Below are 22453 nucleotides of genomic sequence, written 5' to 3'. Positions count from 1 at the left end.
ACAATTCAGTTCTGGGTTTGTAAAAGCAGTTTTGTTTAAAAAAAAAAAAAAAAAAAAAACCTAGGCCAAAAAACTCAACACCTTCCCTTGAAGGGTTTTTCAGTGTATTTCATTTGCTGATCCTCAAAACTAATAGTTCCTAGCAATGTATTTTCTAGAGTAGTTTAAGGTGGCCCATCTGCAGGAGGGAAAAATACACTTGGAGTGTCTCCAGAATGATTTTATTCTCTCCTTAAAAACTCAAGCAATTGGCTGATATTTAGGTGGATTATCTCTATCCGGAAAAGGTCATTTAAATTTTTTTTAGCTGACATTTCCTGAAAGAGCAGAGCCAACTACTGGCTGAAAATACTAAAACGAGAATAGCGTGTCTGAGCGCACCTGTCACATCATTCCGGTGTCTTTCACCAGGGCGCTCTCAGCTCCTGCTTTAATCCTTTGTAAAAGTACCTTTCCGTAAAATGGGACTGAATTGGTGTCCTCTCCGTGTGGCTCTTTAGCCATGCATGTGATGTTTCCTGTATCCCATGGTTTAGTCTGAGGACTGCAAAGGAGCTATATGCAGACTGCTGTCCCTCAGCAGCTTCATGAACATCAGTGGAATGGGCACCTCACTGATCACGTTATCTCCATTGTGGGCTGTGTCTCATGAGTCCCGTTCAGCTCGGGGCTTCCCTCTGGTGGGAGCTGGGCTTGGCTGGCCACAGCCCTGCTTCAGTGCTGGGGAGAGGCTCAGGCATAAAAGTCAGACTGGCGTGATGATCACCCTGCTGCTGATTAAACTGCTCACCTTTGAAAAGAGTCACTCTTGGGTTTCCATTGCTCTGTGGCAACTTTGGCCTCCCTGTGCCCTCCAGGAAAAGATTGCAATAGGGTTGGAATCAAGAGGGTTCTATAAAATGTAACAAGCTTCCATAGAGACGATCGCAAAACCTATGAGATGAAATCCCGACCCACTGAAGTCAACAGCAAAACTCCCATGCAGCATTTCACTCATCAAATTTAAGCCAATGATGTCCTTTCTGTGGATTGTTGGAACCAGCCCTGTGGAATTCTGTAACAAGGAAAGAATTCTCGGTTAATTTCGGTGGGAAGCTTTCTAGCCCTATAGAAAGGCTCGCCTTTCTTACTGTTGGCCTTTTTCATAAGGGTTAAGGTTTAAGTCTTTTGTATATTTCTAAGGTGATTAATCTCAGATAATACATTGATAAATTGATTTGAAAGTTTAAAGTGCTTTGAAGATGAAAAGCGTTGTAGAAACACTAATGTTAATATTATTTATTACTGTGTTTTAACAAAGGCAGTTCAGTGCTTCAGAACACCTGCTGTGGTAATATTTAGCATTTGAGATCTTTGCCTGAGCATGTCCATTTACACTCTTAATTCTGCTTGTCACCCTACCCCTTGCTTTTACCTTCCTGTCCCAGGGAGGCAGATTGTCTAGTGCATAAGGCGTGACCTGGGACTCAGGATCTGTGGCTTTAATACTCAGCTGAGCTACCGACTTCCTGTGTGACCTTTGCCAGGCTGTGTAATCTACCCTGGGCCTTGGTTCCAGTGTCTGTAATGGGGAGGGATTCTGCCCTCCTTCACAGGGAGGCTGTGGGGATAAAATCCCCGAGTGACTCTGAGGTTGCTCAGATATCATAGTGAAGAGGGCTATATAAAGTTCCTCTTAAACCCCCCCCCAAAGTCTATTACCCTTTTACTCGTTAACTGCACGTGTCTGTGTGTGTGCACGCAGAGGTGCACGTGTGCAGGGCCGGCTTTAGGCCAATTCCACCAATTCCCCGGAATCGGGCCCCACGCCTAAGAGGGCCCCGCGCCCAGTGAGAATCCCTTCTCTGGCTAGAGGCGCCTTTTTAATTTTTTACTCACCTGGTGGCGCTCCGGGTCTTCAGCGGCACTTAGGCAGCGGGTCCTTCAGTGCCGCCGAAGACCTGGAGCGAGTGAAGGACGCGCCGCCGAAGTTGCACCGAAGACTCGGAGCACCGCCCGGTGAGTACAAGCCCCATGTGTTTTTTTTACGTTTTTTTTTTTTAAAGTCATCCCTGCCGGGGCCCCGCCAAAACTGTTTGAATTGAGCCCCGCACTTCCTAAAGCCGGCCCTGCACATGTGTGTACTTAATGTAAGCAGGGAGGCAGAGTTAGCCACATGTTGCAGAGGGGGAGATTGAGGCACAGAGGAAAGAAATGATTTGCTCAGTGAGTCAATGGTAGAGCTGGGACCAGAACACAGATCTCCTGAATCCCAGTCCAGCCACACTGGGCCCACTTGACAAACCTAAAACCCAAGGAGAATACTGGATTCTGTACAATATCTGCTCTTTCCTAATTCATTGCTCCATAGGATGAGTTTATGGCGCTTTTTGCACAAGTTGTAGAGTCAACACTCAGCCCCAGTGATACTGAGGCGATGCTTTTATAAAGGAAAAATTGGGCTGCCATAACACTTCCAATAAAAGTCAACACCGATGATTGTTTCCCCTCCAGTGAGATCCCTCTACCTGTTTGAAATGGAAAGTTCTGTGTCACTGACATGGGTCATAAGGTTGAAATGTGGATGCTCCAAGCTTAGGCACCTATGTTCATTGAGACATCAGGATAAGTGGCCAGTTTTCCACCTCAGCTGCATGTGCTCAGCACCTTTGCTAAGCAGGCCACTTCTAGTGAGTGGCTAGGACCCAACCTGTGCCCACCGAAATTAATGGAATCTTTCCATCGACTTCAGTAGATGCCTTTGGGCCCTTAGTATGTATTTAGGTGGCTAATTGTAGGCATCCAAGTTTGAAAATGTTGACCTTTAGCCATCGTGCCCTTTTGTTGTGCTAGCGATTGCTAATGAGTGTCAGTAACCCAGTTCTCTGGTTGTTGGCTGATAAAACAACTGCACTAGAACGGTGAGTCTCCGGGAAGGCAAAGGCTGCGTTCATCGTAACGTACAGGCTAGAGATGGAAAAGGGCTCCATAGGGATATTGTATTCCAGTGCAGAAGCATTGCAGGAGCCTCTCCTGCTGTAAAAAGGAGGAGCCTTAAATCGGCTTCTACAGCCACCTAGAGGTGATGTGCAGCTGGGTAATGCAGAGAACGGAACTTTGTCCAGTTAAATTGCACACAAAGCTCGGATAGTTTTCCGCTTGCGTTACTGGCCTATTGCCGCTGTGTTTGTGGTGTTCTTTCAAACCCCCTGAAGCTGAATTTGTTTGTGAAATGCTAAAGAAAGCCCCCAAATTCCGAAGATGCTGGAAGCACTAGAATGAGAAAGTGAGTCTGTGTATTAGATGCTAAAAACAGCCACGGCTTATGCAATTTTAACAATAGGAAAATGATCTTTGTGCTCTAGTGACTGTGAGCATGGAGGGGGGAACGCGGTTTGCTCAGGTGGCTGGTGAATTACAAATGAGTGGTTTGCTTTTGTTTTGAATGACAAGCAATTTAAATTCACTCTTGTGTGGAGGTTGGAAGCTTTTCTAGCAATGAGAAGACTTCCCCCTTCCCCCCCAAAAAAACAAAACAAAAAAACAAATAAACAAAAACCTCTCACCCCTTTAGATTGGTGAGATTGCGGAGCTCTCACTGTGCTGTGGCTGGAAGTTAGGACTTCGTTCGATAATTATCAAATCCGTGATCGGTGTAACTGATGATTACGCCATTGCTCATACCACTTCTGCCAGTTGGGACCAGTTCAGTTGCAGCTTCAAACAGGACCTGGTTCTCTTTCTAGAGGCGCACAAGACCACTGCTCTTCCTTGGGTGGAAGGTGATTATTAATACAGACAAGCTGCTCATTGCCTTATTATTAGCTCTGAAGTTACTGCAAATGTTAGAGTACAATGTATCTGATGGGTTTTACACTGAGATCAGCCTGGCTTCCTGGTGAGATTTCAGGGTAACGCTTTCCGAGGATAAATTAACACAGAGCAATGTTTTTTGATCCTTGACCTTTTCTGGAATAAACCAAGTTCCATTACAATAGTGCGGTTGGTCCAGGGGCTTTATCAGAACCCTGAGCACTTACGCAATCAGTGCTCTACACTTTCAGAGCACGGGCTGAACATCCAATAGTGAATCTGCCCAGTGCCCCCATGAGGCACCGGGAGGTCAAGGCCGAAGTTTTCAAATGTGGCTGTCTAAAGTCAGACAACGAAATCCACGGTTAGGCGCTGAGCTGGGACATGGGAGATCATGAGCCCGTTCCAAGCTTTGGTGCAGACTTCCTGGGGGCCTTGGCAAGTCACCGCGGCCTCAGTTCAGCAAAGCCCTTCAGAATGGGCTTACGGCCCAGACCCCAGCAAGGAGTCTAGGCTCCTGTCTTCCAGGAAGCTAGGATTCCAAATCCCTTCGTGAATCTGGCCCTAAGGATCTAACCTCTCTGTGCCGCCGTCTTCCCCATAAGTGAAACGGGAGTAATAATACTTTCCTACTCGAGGATAAATGCTTTAATATCAGTGAGGCTCTCGGGTACTCCTGCAGTGAGCACCCGAGAGAGCCCTGTATGCTACAGCTCACTCCGTGCGTTCTGGTGTTATCAGAAGGGCTAAGTACCCTGGGCCACTTCCTTTGACTTGTCTACCTGCCTCTTAAATCTGACGTTCGCGGCCCAGAAACTGGCCCCAGGCCTTGCCGACCAGTCAGTGGAGGAAAGAGAATTAGAAGCCTGCAATTCCAGGCTCCCAGCCTGGTTCTCAGCTCGCTACACCAGGCAGCCTGCAATGACTTGGCGCTTCAGCACCCTCCGCTGGAGTATGTGGCTAGACAAACGCCATCCCGGTCTCACTCGCCGCGGTGGTTTCAGCCTTTTCCCCCTAACTTTTGTTACGAATTCAGGGCCTGCTCCCACAAGTGACAGCACGTGGGCGGATTGTCATGGCTACTCAGTGCCCCAGCGAGGTCAGGGAGGTTGCCTGGAGGCTCAGCTGGATGCTGTTCCTGGCAGGAACAGAGACTTAGCGCTAGTGAAAGTGTCAGGTGATCGTTGATTATCCAGTTCCAAGCAGGGCTGATGCAAACTTCCTCCCCACAGCCTTCAGAGGCCGGCTCAGTCTTCAGGCTCTGTGCTGAGACTCCTCAATTCAATCTCGTGCTTGGAGCGAAATCCATGCGGTAGCACAGAGATGCTCTTTGGAAGGGGATATTTGCGTGTCCCTGGTTCCCTAATTTTAACCTCTTTTCCCCCCCGTCTATCCAAGAGCTGGAAGGCGACGGATCATGCTCTCCGGCATCAGCAAATCCATCAGGGATGAATGTGAAAGTTCTGAACAAAGTCACTTTGATCCAGATTCTCCAGGCTATTTGGGCACCTAACTCCCACTGATTTTGATGGAAGTTAGGCACCTAAAAACCTTTAGACGGCCAGGACCTTAGTGAACAAAGAGCTCTGCCGTCAGGCGGGAGCGGGTGGGAAAAACTCCCAGGATTGTGTAGGCAAATGCTGAAAAATTAACTGGAGTAAAAGATTCATGCTCATCAATGTTGAATGGGGATATTGTGGCAGTACTAATGTATTGGTCTGGTATTAGCCATGCAACGCAGCGGAGCTTAGTTACTTCTGAATTGCGCAGTGGGCGTCTGGCCGCAGCCCCTCTGGGAGGTTGCACACCCTGATGGGAAGGCCCCTGGGTTTGCGAGGACTAAAAGAAAAGGGGGGGGGGGGGAGACTGGGGTCTCAGCCATCCCACCCTGACCTGAAGATGTCAGCGTGGCCAAGGCTTTTCGGGGCGGGTGTTGTTGGACCCAGCTCAGCAGCCTGCCATTTAAATAAAAGGTAAAATTCTTATTTCTTATTTAAGCTCCAGCATTAAATTATAATTTTCATTTACTCAAAGTGCATCAATGATTTATCTTGGCGTGACATTACTGTAGTGTTAGGAATTTAGCCAAAGGCAAAGGACGCGGGGTGTGGATCCTGCACCCAGCGTAAGCTAGTTACTTTGTTTAATTCCATGGATCCTTTTGACAACCTCCTCACTGCCATGTGGGCACCTGGGAACTCCTGCCCTCTAGGGGACAGCAGAGATGTATGGGGAGTAAATGGGACAGAGGCTACAGAACCACAGCCAGATAAACTTGTTCTGACCTCCTGACATTTCTCTGCCTGCTAACGCTGTCGTGGTCATTGTTATATTTATATTACAGTAGCGCTCAGAGTCGCAATCTGTGGTGAGGCTCTATTGCCCTTGGCACTGGACAGACTAATAGTCAGAGATGGTCCTGCCCCTGTCCACAATCTAAATAGACGGACAAGCAATGGCTGTATTGTCATCGTTCCTGTCTTGCAGTTGGGTAAACAGGCACAGAAAGAAGTGACTTGACCGAGGTCACACAGTGAGTCTATAGCAGAGCCAGAGGTTGACTCCAGGTCTCTCGAATCCCTGTGCGGTGTTGTGCCTTAACTGCAAAGCTGTGTTTCCTGTCTTGCTCATGTCTGCTCTCTGTGGGGCTCCCCCTGAGCCGTCTCTTGGGTTTCTGGGTTCCAAATTAAAATAACTGCCCAGTGCGTGGACGGCCCAGGTCTCACGAGGGGACATAATGTAACAGACAACTCCTGGGAATGGAAGCACAGCTGCTTGCATCTGGCAGGATTTCAGGGCCGTGGAGAAGGGTGAGGTAAACGCCTTGTGACTGGCCAGTCGTATCTTTCTCTTCCTTAACAGCCGGGTGTTTCTCCTCCCGAAGGAGCGGGACGGATTCACGCACAGAGGCAGTGTGCTGCTTCTGAACGCTGACTGTGAAACATGTAATGAAGCGAGGTGAGCGCGCTGGCTGGCCTCTGTTCGTCCGCTGGCCTCTCTGCCAGCCCGCGTCGGCAGGGCTGGCTAGCCTGGGGGCTGGTGGAGTCGTTTCTGCAGACCACGCTCCGGAGGCCCCACGTGTGTAACGTGGTGGGGGTAAGGAATATGCTCCAGAGTCAGGGTTAGCACTAAGCCACCTTCAGGTAGAAGCAAATAAAGCCAATTGAGCTGCATAATTTGCTGGTCCAGTGGATACGGCACTGGACCGGGAGTCGGGAAGCCTGGCTTCTCTTCTTGGTTCTGCCACTGACTCATTGTGTGTCCTTGGACAACTGCCCAGAGCGCTCTCTGCCTCAGGCTCCCTATCCGTAGCAAGGGAGTAATGATACCGATCTTCTCTTGCAGAGCACCGTGAGACCTGCCGCTGAACAGTGCTGGATAGCAGCTGACTATGAGTCTGTCTTTCTCCTAGGGCTGGAATGGTCTCCACTGACACGGTGCTTAGTGTTATGGCTGACATGGCGCATTAGCACAGGGCTTAGGGCACCAGATCACTGCTGTGATTCCTACCAGAGAGCTACAAGAGTCTCTCTTCTGGGCTCATCTTGGGGCTGAAGCTGTGGCTCTGAGCTAGACGTGTGTGTGTGGGGGGGGGGGTTCTGCTCACTCTCCCCGAAGAGTTGAGAAGGAGGCTAGCCCACATCTCTGGCAGATAATTAGCTGAGTTTAATGATCGCTTGGGGTTTCCTGATCGCTTGGGGTTGAGTGGCAGCTGGGAAGGCGAGCTGAAATGTGCTACCCGTCCCCAGTGAAATTTCACTGACAGCTTTCCCTAGGGTGAGGCATTAGAGGGAGGAACTAACAGGTTGGCTTTGCTTGGAGATGCCTGGTGTTGATGTCCCACCAGGTTCTTCTAAGTGGGATTCTTTGTGCCGTTACCTCTGCAGCGAAGGTGCCTGCGTGGGGAGCCTGGTAGGTACCAGCGAGAGTTTGCGTCTTTCATAACACAAGAACCTGGGGTCCGCCAATGAAATGAATAGGCAGTGGGTATAAAACAAACAAAAGGAAGTACTTGGTCACACAGCACCCTGTTAACCTGTGGAACTCCTTGCCAAGGGATGTTGTGAAGGCCAAAACTATAATTTGGTTTTTAAAAGAATGAGCTAAGTTCATGGAGGATAGGTGCATCAGTGGCTATTAGCCAAGATGGTCAGGGATGCGATCCTGTGCTTTGAGTGTCCCTAGCCTCTGATTACTTGAAAGTCCCGTTACCTCCAGCTATCAGAGAGCAAAGACCAACCCCAACTGGAGGGATGTGCAGAGCACTGACACATAGCGAGGCCATCTTCCGAGGCAGGCAGTTGCTCTGATGGATGGAAGAGGGATCTGAAAGCAGGGGAGACATTGGGTCTGTTCCCAAATGTGCCAGCTCCCAGCATGACCTCACGCAAACTGTGTGCCCCCTCTGTGTATCTACGTAGACAGCCCCAGCACCTCCCAAATGTTAATGCCTTTAACCTCACAGCACCCCAGGGGGCAGGGCAGGGCTGTTCCCCCCATTATGCAGTTGAGGAGCCAAGGCACAGATATTCAGAGGTAGTTAGGCTCCTAACTTCCATTGATTTCAGTGGAGCCTTAATTCCTCCCAGGATCTGGGCCAGAGAGGCTAAGTGACTTGCCTGTGGTCTCAGGGGAAGTCTGTGGCAGAGCCTGTTCCCCACTTTCCTATCTGTACTACAGGGATAATAACAGTTCAGTTAAATGTTCTCCCGCATTTGATGAAAGGGGCTAGACACACATCAAGTAGCATTATTATTCATTCTGATGAGCCCGTATCCCCAGGCTTTTTATAAAGTGCCCATAAGGCCCGTCCCTGGAAATATCACTTCCAGTGTTCCTGTGTGAATATGCCAGTCCCATTTCCAACTCTGGTCAACTAGACAAACCACGTAATAGACCTTGCGAAGAGCTCAGCAGAGGGGCAGCTCGTGTGGACGTGGCTGCATCTTCGGGGTTTCCATTAAATAAGAAAGTTAGAGGATCGTGGGAGTTGGCAAAACGTATAAAGGCGAAAAGCAAACAAGCTGGTGGAACAGGTTTGTGTGCTGTAAACTGACCTACAGGACCTGGGAAATACACCCCAGGTTCTCCCTGTCTCTGTGGAATCCAAACACTGCACAGGTCAGCTAGGTCAGCAACGCAAGAGCCGTTGTAAGCTTCGTGGAATCTTTTTCTCTTGGCACTTCTCTGTCAGAAGGACCTCGGTTTGGAGTTCAGTTCCTTCCCCCACCCCAGTTCCCTGGGAGACCCCTGTAGTTATGGCGGAAACAACTTGAACAAAGCGGGTCCTGCAGCGTGCCCTAGAGGCGCTCCGACTCTGTGCTGCTCTGTTCTGATCTTAAAGTCAGCGGTGACCTCCGCTAAAAATAACTCCTAGCGTGCGCCAGAGAAACCCCAGCCATCGTAACTTCTGATCAGAAGCGGCACCAAGCAATAAAACAGAGGGTCAGAGGCTGTTAAGTGTTATGGTTTTGTTTCCTGGTTCGAGAACAGACCCAGCAGCTTGGCAGTGAATGGAGCTGCACAGCCCCCGCGGGGTGAGGCGAATGTAGGTGGTAATTATTAATTCTTTGCAGCAGGGCAGGGATTCTGGTCTCAGTTACGCTCGTGCCAATCTGGAGCATCCCTGCTGCAGTCTAGGCACGTGGCAGGGAGATCTGCCTGTGGCTTAGATGGGAGTGACTCTAGATTCATGCCGGCCTAGCTGAGCCCAGCGCCTGGCCTTCACGGGTTTCTTCTCTTCTTTGAAGCCCTGGTTTCGCATTTCCTCACCTCGTATTTTTATTTTCCCTCAGGTGATTGCACTTAGTAAAAGAAGCAAGGAGGCTGAGACGGCTTTCCTCAGTGTTTACAAGCAATTAATTGGAGCACCAGGTAAGGAATGCTTTGGCTACTTAGCTGAATAATTAATGTTGCGCACAGACCGCCAAGCGGCCATTACAAGCCAGGATTGCTGTGTCTGCCACATGCCCCGGCATCATTGCCCTGTCCTGGTGCTCGGGGCTTTCTGCAGCTCCATCTCTCCCGTTATCCATCCCTCCAATTGCCCAGAATCGGGTCTCGTTCCAGTGTCCTTTGGGCCACGGCTCTGCATCCTCAGTGTTGCTCTCCCTGCGTCGCAGCCGGTTTGGTGGCCACTGATTTTTCCGTGTTGTTTTTGAGATCCGAGCGAGCGGAACAGACAAGTGGGAACATCTTTTGCCATCCTTGTATTTCGGCGTGTGAGCCAAATGCATCTTGACGCTAGAAAAGGAATACATTTGCTCAAGCCTTGTAATAACACTGCTCCTATCCCCAGTTGTGTTTTCGACGGTACGTTAACTACAATGACTGAGCTCCTTTTACAGCCCAGCTTCCCACAAGGACATGTAGGGGGTTTAAACACGCATAGGGACATCAACCAAACCCTACACCTAGCGCTGTTCATGCCCATCCGTGTGTTTGTCTGAGCCCTTTTGAAAGGAGAGCCAGTCAAGGGTGACCCCAAGGTTAACATACAGTAACTAGGCATCCTGAGCCTAGAATGAGCCGTCAGCCCCTCCGTGCCCAGTAATAACAGTGCTTTCTAGCACAGGGCCTCACAGCCCTGTGCAAATGGTCTTCCCGCAGCCTTGCAAAATCCTGCTTGTTGGCTCACCTTGGATAACTAGTGAGGGTTTGATGGGCAAGTAAAATAATGTTGGTTTTTTCATTCTCATCACAATGGTAAGGGCGGGTGAGCAGATTTGGTGCCTGGGCTGGTAAATGTTCACTATTGGTTTAGCAAGACTGTGTTGTCTCCATCTCATAGATGGGGAAACTGAGGCACGGAAAAGTTAAGCGACCTGGTGACGTCCAGCAGCAGAGCTGGGCTTGGCACCCTGGTTCTCGGCCAACCAGCAGTCAGCTCTGCCTCCTGTCAGATTTGTGTGTGGAGCAAAGCAGTGTGGTGCAGTGGTTTGGGTGCTGGACTAGCATTCAGGGGTCCTGGGTTCTAACCCTGCTTCTGCCTCGTTGGCTGCGTGAGCTTATCAAGTCTCTGTGTCCCTAGAAACGGGTCTGGCTGCTGCCCAGGACCCTGAGGCCAAAACCAGCTCCCACCTCTAGTCCTTGGCATGGGCGAGCATCTTCCCCAGCAGCGGACCCATGCTGCTGCTCTCGGAGCGCCCTCGGGGAAGGGACTAGAAGCTCTGCATAGTGTGGCCTTTCCACACGCTCGCCTGGCTCTGACCCCCCCAGCGATGGGTTTGGTGCCTGGCCCTGCGTAGAGGGATTGAGCAGTAACTGCTAACAGAGAGCCCCACGTGTCGTACCAGGGGCTCTTGCTTTGCGCTAACCTCGCCCGTGCAGCGCCTGGCAGGAAGACGTCTCCTGGTAGCGAAGAACCAGTCAGAGGATGAAGAGTCGTGAGATGCAGGAGGGCTCCGGCAGGGGCACTAACTCATCGGGCAGACATTGAGGAATAACAAAATGTTTTAATGATTTCTTTGGGGAATTCGGGAGACACATTCCTGTCCTCGTTAAATTTTATCCTGCGACACGAGAACCAAATGTCAGAGCCCGGATCTATTCACTCGTCCTCCCCGCGCCGACCCCACCTCGGCGCGGACGCTCACTCCTGTAATTTTAGCCCTCTCGATGCTTTCCTTGACAGGCAGATTCTTTGTAGACTACTTTCGAAGCGACACACAAGTCCTGATTCAACGTTTTTGTTTTGAATGGCTGCTGTCAACACGGCTCCCCGGCGGAGGCTGATTGCTCAGCGAGTATTTTGAGAAGTGAGCGGGGCTGTGTGGCTGCAATTACGAAAGAAGATCGTAAATCTTTTCAATATTGTTCACACAGATGTGGCATGAAGTAAGGGGGGGGGGGAAGCAGTAAAATGTGTTAAAAGCATAATTAATGTCATTGTTGCCGAGGAAGATTTGATTTAAGCCTCCCTTTGACTTGTGTAGCAGGGGCGGCTGATTTCTGTCTCGCGCCAGGCAAACCCACGAGGCGCAGACCCGGGCTGGAGGGAAAGGGCTTGTTAGCGGAGAAGCAGCTGAGCACATGGGCTGAAGAAGAGGGAGATGCAGGGGGAACAGGGCGGGTTGTCTCCATTGAGGATTTGCCTCCGTTTCAGCCAGCAGTGTAGCTGCGCTGGTGCAGCCCATGGTGCAGACAGGAACAGCCACTGTTTGTACTGGCCAAGCTGATACCCATTTCCAGCAGGGGCATCTTTTGTCAGTGCAAACAGCAGCTGTGCCTGTCTACACTGATGGCTGAAATTGGAGCAAATCCCTGGTGTAGACAAGGCCTGGGATGACCAGATGTTCTGATTTTATAGGGACAGTCCCGATATCCAGGGCTTTGTCTTACCCCCCACCCCCGTCCCGATTTTTCACACTTGCTGTCTGGTCACCCTAACAAGGCCTGAAGCTATATCTCCTGTCTGTCTAGCTAACTCTAGCTGTAGCTTCTCCGCTGTAACCCCCGAGTGTAGACGCAGCCTACAGCGATGGAAGGGCTTTTTCCGTTGCTGTAGGTATCCGCCTCCTCAACAACGGGAGCGCGGCTGCTGGAAGAATTCTTAGGTCAGCAGGACTAAGGCGCTTCGGTTGTGAATTTTTCACACCCCTGAGCGCTGTAACTGTGTCAGCCTAAGTGCGGCTCAGACCCTAGTCCCAAATCCTTCCCCTTCCTCTTGTCCAAAAAGGCTTCGCTGTGCAGGGGGAGGTACCTTCTAGCTCTGCAGGGACTGCCTGGGGGCATGTGCGGGATGGAGCAGGGGTGGTGGATCTGCCACCGGGTGGCTCCACCAGCCATTGGCCCCTGCACAATGCCCCCAGGCACTACCAGACTAACAGACGTATTGGAGCATGAGCTTTTGTGAGTGAATACTCACTTCGTCAGACGCATGCAGAGTGGGTATTCACCCACGAAAGCTCATGCTCCAATACATCTGTTAGTCTATAAGGTGCCACAGGACTCTCTGTTCCTTTTTCCAGATCCAGACTAACACGGCTCCCCCTCTGATACAGGTGGCTGGAGGCTCCCGCACCCCTGAATCTGAAGCAGGCTCAGCCGATGCTCCTGCCTGGACATGGGGGGAGGAGGGGTGGGTACTACGCAGGCCCCAAGGCAGGAGTAGCAGCTGCCATCGCTTTGCGGTGACCTTGTGAGCCGGAGAAATTCCTTCCCTCACCACGTGGCCACTGAGTGACTGGGGCTGGGCACTAGGAGGAGCATTTCCCCCTGGGAGGATACTGCCGCTTTCCCAAGGGGCTCCCAGGGGCTAAGGAAAGTAACTAGCCCTCCCCTCTCCCCCAGCGTGGGGCTGTGCGCTCAGCAGGGCCGCGGCCGGGGTCTCGGAGGGGTTCCGTGCACCTCCCCTGACCCAATTCGCGCAGGGAGCGGTGCTGTGTCCCTCACACTAGTGCCAGGCGGCATAGGGAGACGTGCTGTTCACTTTCAACAGCAACGCCACGTGACAGGCCTCCGCGTGCGTGCGGGGGGCTGAAAGCGAGCTGGTGGGCTTGGCCGGCTCTGCTAGTGAGCTGCTCGTGGAACCAGCCCGGAGAGAGCCCTGCAGATGGGAGAGCGGGAAATGGGACATGCCCTGCCAGAGTCAGCCAGTAGAGGCGGGGGAGGTTTCATGGTCAGCTGCATGGAGAAGGAAGGAATGAGAGTCCAGCCTCCTGCTGATTCCAACAGCAGCAGCATTTGGCCTCTTGACTTGAGTATCAATGGGAATTTTTGCCCAAGCAAAGGCTGCAGGCTTGGACCCGGAGGGGAAGGAGTCCCAGGTGGAGGAGCTGGCTCTGGGGAGGAGGGAACAGGGAGGATGTGGCAATGGGGGCAGGGACATGTGCAGGGTTCGGTATGGGGAGCATGTAGGGGTGTGTGGAGACCATGGGAGAGTTAAAAGCCAGGGGATGGCTGGGGTCTGGAAGTGGATGGGTAACAGTGAGTGAGGCTCTCCCTTCCTGCCGGTCCTGAGCGATCCAGCTGTCTGGAGTCTCTCAAACGTGCCAGGCACGGTGTGGTTTGCTGGAGACGCGTTGTTGTTGTGCAGCCGCTCCGTGCGGCTCCACAGCAGCTTTGATGTAATGTGTAATTAGACGTTAACTAGAGTAATGTTCCGTGAGTATCACATGGAGCTGGAACATTTCAGGACCCAGGAAGGCGAATGAATTATTCACTAAATAACTCAGGTAAGAACAGCCAAGCTGAGTGGAAAATACAACCCAAAAATCCAGGACAGCGAGACGTCAGGCCAAATTCAGTTCTTTCCCACGTGCCTCTGCATTGACTTTAGTGGGGCTGGATGGGCAGCCTCAGAACATCCGCTGAGCATTAGTGCTGGCCTCTCCTGGGCCCTGTATTAATCAAAGCAGGGGAAAGGCTGGTTCTGAGGCAATAAGAACCATCCAGAATGTTCACCCAGCCCACCAACCCCAAGCGAACCCTTGTTCAGAGTTGAAAGTTTGACCAACGCTTGTATCTCGAGACGGGACATGAGGTGAGCTAGGAGTTTCAGCTTGAGTTCCTGGCGAGAGGGGTTCAGCCTGGAACCCAAACTGACCCTTCAGGGTTTCCCCCGTCACTAGGGCTGCAGAGCTGAAGCGCACTGAAGGTCAGTTCCCGAGGGCACAACCTTCAGTTACTGACAACGTTTAGATGAAAAGATCTAAGTTATATGGCCCACCCCAGGGGTCCTTACTCAGTTTGGACTCCGCACGTCTTCAGGCACAATTCCCATTGGTGCCCAGGGGGCAAATCCTGGGGTATACTGAGTGCTCGCTGCTCCCCCGACTGCAGGAAGGGCTTTGCTTTCACAAGGACTCAGTACAGCAAGGACATCCGGGTTCAGCCCATCATGATCCCAACTGGAGCTCAGAGATGGAACCAAACCAAGACCCTGCTCCTGTGCGTGACCACTTCCAGGATCAGAGCCTAAAGCCCCTGATGCAAATGCCCCCGACAGGATCAGAATGGGAAATCTGCAGCAGTCCCTTCACTCGGAGATGTGCGAGGTCAGCTCCCCTCTCCATTGCAGACACCCCCAGGCTTTCAGCTCAGAGCCATGCAGCTGGACGGACGCCATCCCTCGTCGGCACTCCGCTTCCCCGAACACACTCACGTCGCCAGCGGGAGCCTCGGTCTCTCTGCGGCACAGTGTGGAAAGGTATTTTGTCTTTTCTTTACCAGGGAATTGGGTTTTCCTGGACGATTTCCTAACGAAGCCAAAAACCCAACTCTTTTGGATGCATCAGTGAAAGGGACATTCCCCTTCCCTGTGAAGTTGTGAATGCTAAAATAGTGTGCAATAGCACCAGCTAGTGGTTGTATTTGGCATCGGTAATTTAAGAAAAATACCAGGCCAATATTTATTTTTTTAAAGGACTACGTTTTGTATTCAAGTATTTAAAAAAAAAAAATCAGCTGGTTTGGTCTCTTGTGAGGATAGGCTCTAATGAAATCAAAGTAAGTTAGTCATTTAATTAAGCACCGTGTGCACAAATAGATTAGAAATTGCCACACAAATATCATTTTAATCCACACTTTGTTTTCATAGGACTGGTCCTGCAAACACTGATGCATTTGACTAATTCCACCAGTGTGGGTCGTCTCCCTTGTGAGCAGGATTGGGCCCATAGCCAGTAGCAGACCTCTCTGCTTGCCGCAGACAGGAGGCAGGGGGCGACGTGTGTGATACAAACCTCAGATGAGGGGCACTCAGAATGATTCTTCCAATGTCATAGGCACCTCTCCCTTTAGTGTCAATGGTTCTTCCTGTGAGCCCAGCCTCATAATTCTTCATTTCTGATGTAAATTGTTTCTAACAATAAAAGGCTCTGTCCTGCATCATCAGAGTCAATGGGAACTTTGCCATTAACATCGCTGGGCAGTAGATCAGAGTCGAGGTGAGGGGTGCCGCATGTGTGGACCAAACAGCTCTCTGGGGCTACAGTGAGTTACGTCCCTTGAAATGAAGGACGTCTGAGAGGTATGGTTGGTGATCACATGTGGTTGGCTGGACCTTTAAGATGTGTTGGCCAAATTAAGGGCTATATTAAATTTCAACCCCTATTTTTAAAACTTAGATCTTAGGCAAGTTGATTTTATTGCCTCTGTTGCCTATGTGGACTGGCTGTTTAGCCCACAGATGACATAAAATCTCCCCTCTCACGTGGACTAGCCAGGAGGGAATGGTGGTGTGCGGCTTTAAGCTCAAATGTTTTCTTTAGCGCGCCCAGGTCCAAAAATATATAATCAAAATGCAAACAGCTCACATCTGAAGAGGAAATGTTTAGAAAATGTGTCATTTTTATTTCAGCAAAGGCCTGGTTGCTGAAAGAAGCTAGATGGAAATGCTGATACAGGCAAAACTCCATCGCAGCTTTATTACACAGGGTAGTGGCATACATTTTTGCTATTACATTATTCCTTGTTACAAAGAGACAGAGGAATTTGCCATAACAGATTGGGCTGTTTAGCTTTTTATTCTGCATTGGCTGTTCTCTGGTGCTTCCGGGGCTAGCAAGAAAAGACCCTCTTGGTGATACATCTACCTAGTGTGTGCAGTGGGAATGAGATGGGGAATCCTTCACAACCCGGCAGTCTATCATCTTAGGCCCTGGAGCATGAGGTTTAATTACCTATATTGTTATCTTAGCTTGCATAGCTACAAATGTTATTAATGGCTGTAAAATTATCCTTTTTAAAATCAGCCACGCTATATGTCTTCAGCTGATGACCCTCTGCAGCTGGGAATTCCACAGGTGGACGCTATGCTGTGGGAAGGGATGGTTTCCTTTTACTGGTTCTAAATTTATGGCCCTCTAATTTCATGGAGTGTCACTTTCTGCTAACGTGTGCCAGGTAGGATGCAAGGGTTAGTCAACTCTCCACTAACTTGTTTCTTTACTGTAGCTTCTATGCCCAGGGATAATCCATCAGTTATACCAACGAATCAGGTTTATTCAGTGCTCATATACGTTAATCTGATGCCCTTCTGCAGTTCCCTTCAATTCAAGGATCTCAAAGTGCTTTGTAAACATTATTTGTATTTATTTATTTCGATTTTAAAAAATTTAAGACACTTATCTAAGGCTCTGGACATCCAAGACATTGTTAATAATACAGTAAAATCCGAGCAGCATTACAGTCCTCATCAGGAGAGGGACTCAGCCAAGCACCCACCTGCAGAAACTCATCATTAGGGGCATTCCCACAGCCCTATCAAACTGGCATGTCTTGCAGCATGCCTGGAAAGTCAGCAAATCCAAGCTACTGATCAAGGAATTTAGCCTCCCAGCACCATGATGTAATCATATTATGGGCTAGTATTATTATTCTCATGTAACATAGGGAAACTGAAGCACAGAGACGACAAAGCATTTATTTTCAGGACTTTTGGGTGCTTCAGTTTTGGAGCATCCAATGTGAGACCGCTTGGGCCTGGCTTTTCAATGGCATTGAGCATCTGCAGCTTCCACTGACTTCAGCTGGAGTTGTGAGTGTTCAGAAGCTCTGAAAAGTGGGGCCAAGGTTTCTAAATCTTAATAAATAATAATAATAATAGGAGATATACCAATCTCCTAGAACTGGAAGGGACCTCGAAAGGTCATTGAGTCCAGCCCCCTGCCTTTGCTAGCAGGACCAATTTTTGCCCCAGATCCCTAAGTGGCCCCCTCAAGGCTTGAACTCACAACCCTGGGTTTAGCAGGCCAATGCTCAAACCACTGAGCTATCCCTTCCCCCGAGATTTTGGATGAATCTTGGCATCCAAAATTCATCGATTCATAGATTGCAAGGCCAGAAGGGCCCATTGTGATCAGCTTGTCTGAGCTCTTGGATAACACAGGCCAGAGACCTGCCCCACAGTAATTCCTAGAGCAGCTCTTGTAGAAAAGCTGCCAGTTTTGATTTCAAAATTGCCAGTGTTGGAGGATCCCCCAGAACCCTTGGTAAATTGTTCCGGTGAGAAGCCGCTTTGAAAATTTGGGCCCAAATGACTTGTCCAATGGATTAGATATTCCGGATCTCCTGAGCCAGAAGCCCAAGACCATCCTTCCTTCCCTAGCTCGGGGACACTGGGATTTCCATTGTAAGCTCTGGCTTTCACTGGTTCCTCTAACTCAATCACTTTTGCCAGAGATTCCAATGAGCAGAACTCAGACCAGACCGAACCTCAGTGTGGGGGATTCTTGGCCACTGTTAGGTACATTGGGTCTGACCAGGGGCGGCTCTAGACATTTCGGCGCCCCAAGCACGCTGGTCCCGCAGCTCCGGTGGACCCTCCGCAGACATGCCGCCGAAGGCACCCTGCCTGCCACCCTCCTGGCGACCGGCAGAGCGCCCCCTGCGGCATGCCGCCCCAAGCATGCGCTTGGCGTGCTGGGGCCTGGAGCCGCCCCTGAGTCTGACTCTCCTCTCATGCCTGGGTAAATCAGGAGTAACTCCACTGCAATCGTAGTGTTCTGTTGCGATAAAACTGCTGCAAGTGAGCGGGGAATCGGACAATTGGACAGCCAGGGAAATGGACGTCATCTCTTTATCCACAGACCAAGCAGAGAATGAGCAGCAGCTGGTGAGTTTCTACCCACCCCAGCCACCACCTCTTGAATCCCGGTGGAACCACCTTTAGGGATTAGCGGGTAGTCCAGAGCTCCTGGGTCGTGTTCTTTGCTCTGGCACCAACTCACCATCATCTTTGGGCAGTCGCTTCTGTGCGTTGCTTTGCCCAGCTGCCCTAGGGTAGCACAAAAGAGCCTTAACGGGTTTAGAGACTGATCTTCCATCAGTGCTGGGCAGTGACTCGTGGCTGCAGAGGTGAAAGGTGAGCACACGAGCTTTGCTCCTCACTTGAGCAGGTTTTCTTTTTTCCCTGCTGTAATTATCAGAATGAGCCTTTCCTCTTCTCGGTTCTTGCTGAGAGAGGGGGATTTGGAGTGGTTCTTTATACAGCTGTTTTTACTGTAGTGAGAAACTACCTCGACATATTTGAAAGCAAACAGAAGGCTCCCCCCCCCCCAACTTGTGTACCTTAGTCACTCTGCCTGACATTTAGCTGATGCCTCAAATAATTCTTCAAGACAAAGTAAATGGGATTTCCTTTGATACAGCGATTCTTCAGTTACAGGCATTTTAAGTATGCATATTTTGACAGTCTTCTTGTTGTCTGGTCTTTTATTTCTATAAAGAAAACCACCTGGCTGTGTTTCAAAATTAACAACAGTGGATTGTTGTTCTCTGGATTTCGGCAGAAATGGTGGTTGCATGAAGAAATTAATGGAGAATGGTTTTCATAGACTAACTGCAGCAAGAGATGGAAAAGAACCAGTGTGTCCATCAGGGTGTGATGCCAGTGCAGGGATATAGTAATTTGCTCAAGGCCTGTTGTTCAAAGGTGCCGAATGCTTGCAGTCCCGCTGCCTTCATTTGGAATGGTGACCTCTTCTGAAAACCAGGCGGTAGATTCCTTGGGCAAGATTCATCGTTGCGGTAACCCAGTGAAGTTGGTGGCGTTCTATCAGGAATGTGTTTGGCCTGTCTTGCTTGAACGAAAAAGGCCAGAGTTTCAGTCAATGGCCTCCATTTTGGCAGACTCGCTAATTCTGCTCACTTAGCAGTGTAAGTCTTTGATTGGTGGGGATCATCAGAGACCTTGATGTTGACATGAATTAAATAGCGGGTGTTCACTGGTGCAGTTTTGCACCTTCAAAACTGTAGACTTGGATAAAGGTGCATTGAAAATTTGACCCAATGGGCTATATCCGAAGCCTAGGGAAAGATTCCCATTAACTTTAGTAGGAATTGGATCGGGTCTTTTATACATAATGTCAAGGTAGAAATTGAAAGGTGTCAAAGGAGCATTTTGGTCTTTGACTAATATTTGCTTCATTTTGATCTTCTGTCCTGGAAAACGTATGGAGCCAATTCTCTGTTCTTCCAGAGGATTTCTTCATCGGAAACTGGAGAGTTCAAACTGGTCTTACGAGGAGACTTTTGTAATCATTTATACTCGGTAGAAAGCAACATTTAGCACCAGACCTTCACCGATATAAATCACTTTATCTTTGGTATAAATCAGTTTATCTCCACCGAAGTCAGCCAGGCTATGCTGATTTACGCCAACTGAGGAACTGGCCTAACATACCCAAGTAAAGCCTTGAAAAATATGCTTAACTGGCTAGTGCGGTTGAGGTTCTTGGTCAAGGGCCACACCCAAGTCTTCTCACTGACTTCACTGGGCTTTGGGTAAGGTTGGCGTGAAATTGGATTAATTTTGCTCCAGTAAACCCCTGAAATCTGCCATCTGTTACTAGGATTCCAAGATGGTCTCTGAGAAGAGAGTTCAGACTGTAATGTCGGTGAGTGTTTCTAGCTGCTCCAGAATGGTTAGCGTCATTGTTGACGATTTAGAGAATTATTATTTCCAGCCATTTCCGCTTGTTCATTTCCTTGGCAGTGCATCTGGTAGGGCAGTTGGGGCCCAGGCTATCGCTGGGATTTTGTTCCTGTTGTTTGTCTGAGCGTAGCGCCTAGAGGCCCTAGTCATGGGCCAGGACCCCAGCGTGCTAGGCACTGTACAAACACAGAACAAAAAGCTGGTCCCTGCCCCCAAATTGCTTCCGCTCTACCTACAAGACAAGACCACAGAGGGCTGCAGACAGCCTGACGGGAGAGAACAAGGGAACGAGGCAGAATGAGACAGGATTGGGCTCAGCACACCAGCAGCCTGCCTGGTGTCAAGTTTTCATAGGCAAACCCACTACGTACCTGAATCACGGCATACCATGGTGCAAGCCAGGTCCTGCTGCAGCTGGAGAGCACGAGGGTTGCTGCTTGTTCCGAATCGGTGGTTCCTAACCACTGCTCTGTGCGCCACTACCAGCGCTTCAGGCTTTTGTGTGGCTGTAGGCGGCTTCCTTTCCCGCCCTTATGCCCTGCTCTGCTCTCTCAGTCTGCTCTCTAGATTCCCAAGAGGCAGGCTGAGCAGGTAAAGGATTAGCTGGGTGAGTAGCCCAAGGAAATGGTCCTGGGTAGTCAAAGAGCATCTCCCAAGACCAATCTGAAGAGCATGTCCATTGAGGTCTTGTTAGTCATTGACAAAACGCCCATTGAATTCAATGGGCGCCAGATCAGGCCTCAACTCGGCTGCTTACCTCCATTACAGCATCTGCCCTGGGTGCAGACGAGATGGCAATCGTTCCAACAATTCACCCACTGGGGTGTTTCTCCAGCGATGGGTGCCCCAGAAATGCAGTACAGGCCCATTTATCCAAAAGGCCTGGGGGACTGCCGAAAGCTTCAAATAATCAGGCATACACGTGGCCTCGGATAACTAGGATTTTCAGGTAAAAGGGATTCAGATAGCTGGCATTTAATTTCACATGTGCCCAACTTTCTACACATGAATAGTCCCATTGACTGCAGTCAGGTTGACTAACCATGGGTTAAGTCGGTGTATAAGTGTCCGGAAGACGAGGGCCTAAGTATATAAATAGACATGGCTACAAGAATCCTGGCAAACATAAAGGGGTCAAATCCTGCTTCCCGTGGGTGAAATTCTCCCCCAGACAAAAGACAAGCACAAGGCCCATAGACCCAGATCGTCAAAAGTATTTAGGCGACCAACTCCCAATGAAATCAGTGGGAGTTAAGCAGCTAAATACTTTTGGAGAGTCTGGGCCATAGGACTTGAGCGGGGCGTTGACCTTGATTGCTCAACCTTCTACACGGGGCGAATTTTCCCCTTCAAACGAGCAGGGCCACTGGAATCAGTAAGACCAGGATTGGCCATGACACTGGTGGAGATCCAGAGGAAGCATGTTCACCCAGAGGACTTACTCCAGGTCTATCTCTGTGTAAATGAGATGAGGTCCTGGCCCAGTGGGCTCCTCGCAGGAGGAAGGCAATCAGCATGGGCCCTGTATCCTAGTTAATTGCCCTGCCTATGATTTCAAACTGACATTGCGCCTTGTTGACGTCCCACCGCCAAGTGTCTCCAAGCGGCCCCTGTACAATTATATACAGCAAGGAAAATGAAAGGTCAGTCGTGCCGTCCGCACGGCTGTGGCGAGCTGGCACCGTTCGTTACTATCGCCCGTAATTATTCTGCATTTGATACCATTGCAGGCTGAGGGAGTTGTTCTTAGCAACAGAGCTGGATTTTATTGCCAGTTGTTGTTTTGCAGTTGGATTTGTGCCATAGGTGTGGGTAGAAGGCAGAGAGCCTAGCTCTCTTCCACCTCCCTGTTTATCTAACTTTTTGACCCTGGAGAATTTGATTCTATTTTTTTCCCTCTTTTCCTCTTAAAAAAAAAAAAAATTAACCTGGCTCAATAGGAGGCATTTTCTTGAACTTATTAAAAATCCAGACTTGTAAATTAATTTGTTCATGTTGTACAATGGCAGTGCAGATGGACTCATTAGCATGCACACAACAAATAATTATAGATGAATTTTTAGCTGGCCTGCTTAATGGGCTTGCTGGGTTAATTATGTCAATGTATAATTACATCAGCCCTGGGAGACATAATGGCACACCCTGCTGAGCAGACACTAGCTAATGATGGTGTAATGCTGACAGAGGGAAGACGTACTGTTCTGAATGCACCTGCTTACCTCTGCACAAACTGCTATTGTCTGTGCCTGCCTTTGCCTAAACAAACAGGCACTATCAGGAGTG

The 22453-nt window shown here is 49.7% G+C and overlaps 1 protein-coding gene across 9 annotated transcripts in view; it reads left to right on the top strand.

The window, feature by feature from the left end:
* CUX2 (cut like homeobox 2) overlaps positions 1-22453 on the top strand; it is a 223194-nt gene that overhangs the window by 155760 nt on the left and 44981 nt on the right. For all 9 annotated transcript variants that reach the window (XM_044989886.1, XM_044989883.1, XM_044989885.1 and 6 more), the window contains one exon: positions 9588-9666. In XM_044989886.1, coding sequence (XP_044845821.1) covers positions 9588-9666 — 79 coding nt within the window. The remainder of the gene's footprint in view (positions 1-9587; positions 9667-22453) is intronic.

Source organism: Mauremys mutica, chromosome 16 (assembly GCF_020497125.1).
Source record: "Mauremys mutica isolate MM-2020 ecotype Southern chromosome 16, ASM2049712v1, whole genome shotgun sequence".
Lineage (NCBI taxonomy): Eukaryota > Metazoa > Chordata > Testudines > Geoemydidae > Mauremys > Mauremys mutica.
The sequence above is the reverse complement of the archived record's forward strand: the minus strand, read 5'-3'. Positions and strand labels throughout refer to the sequence as shown.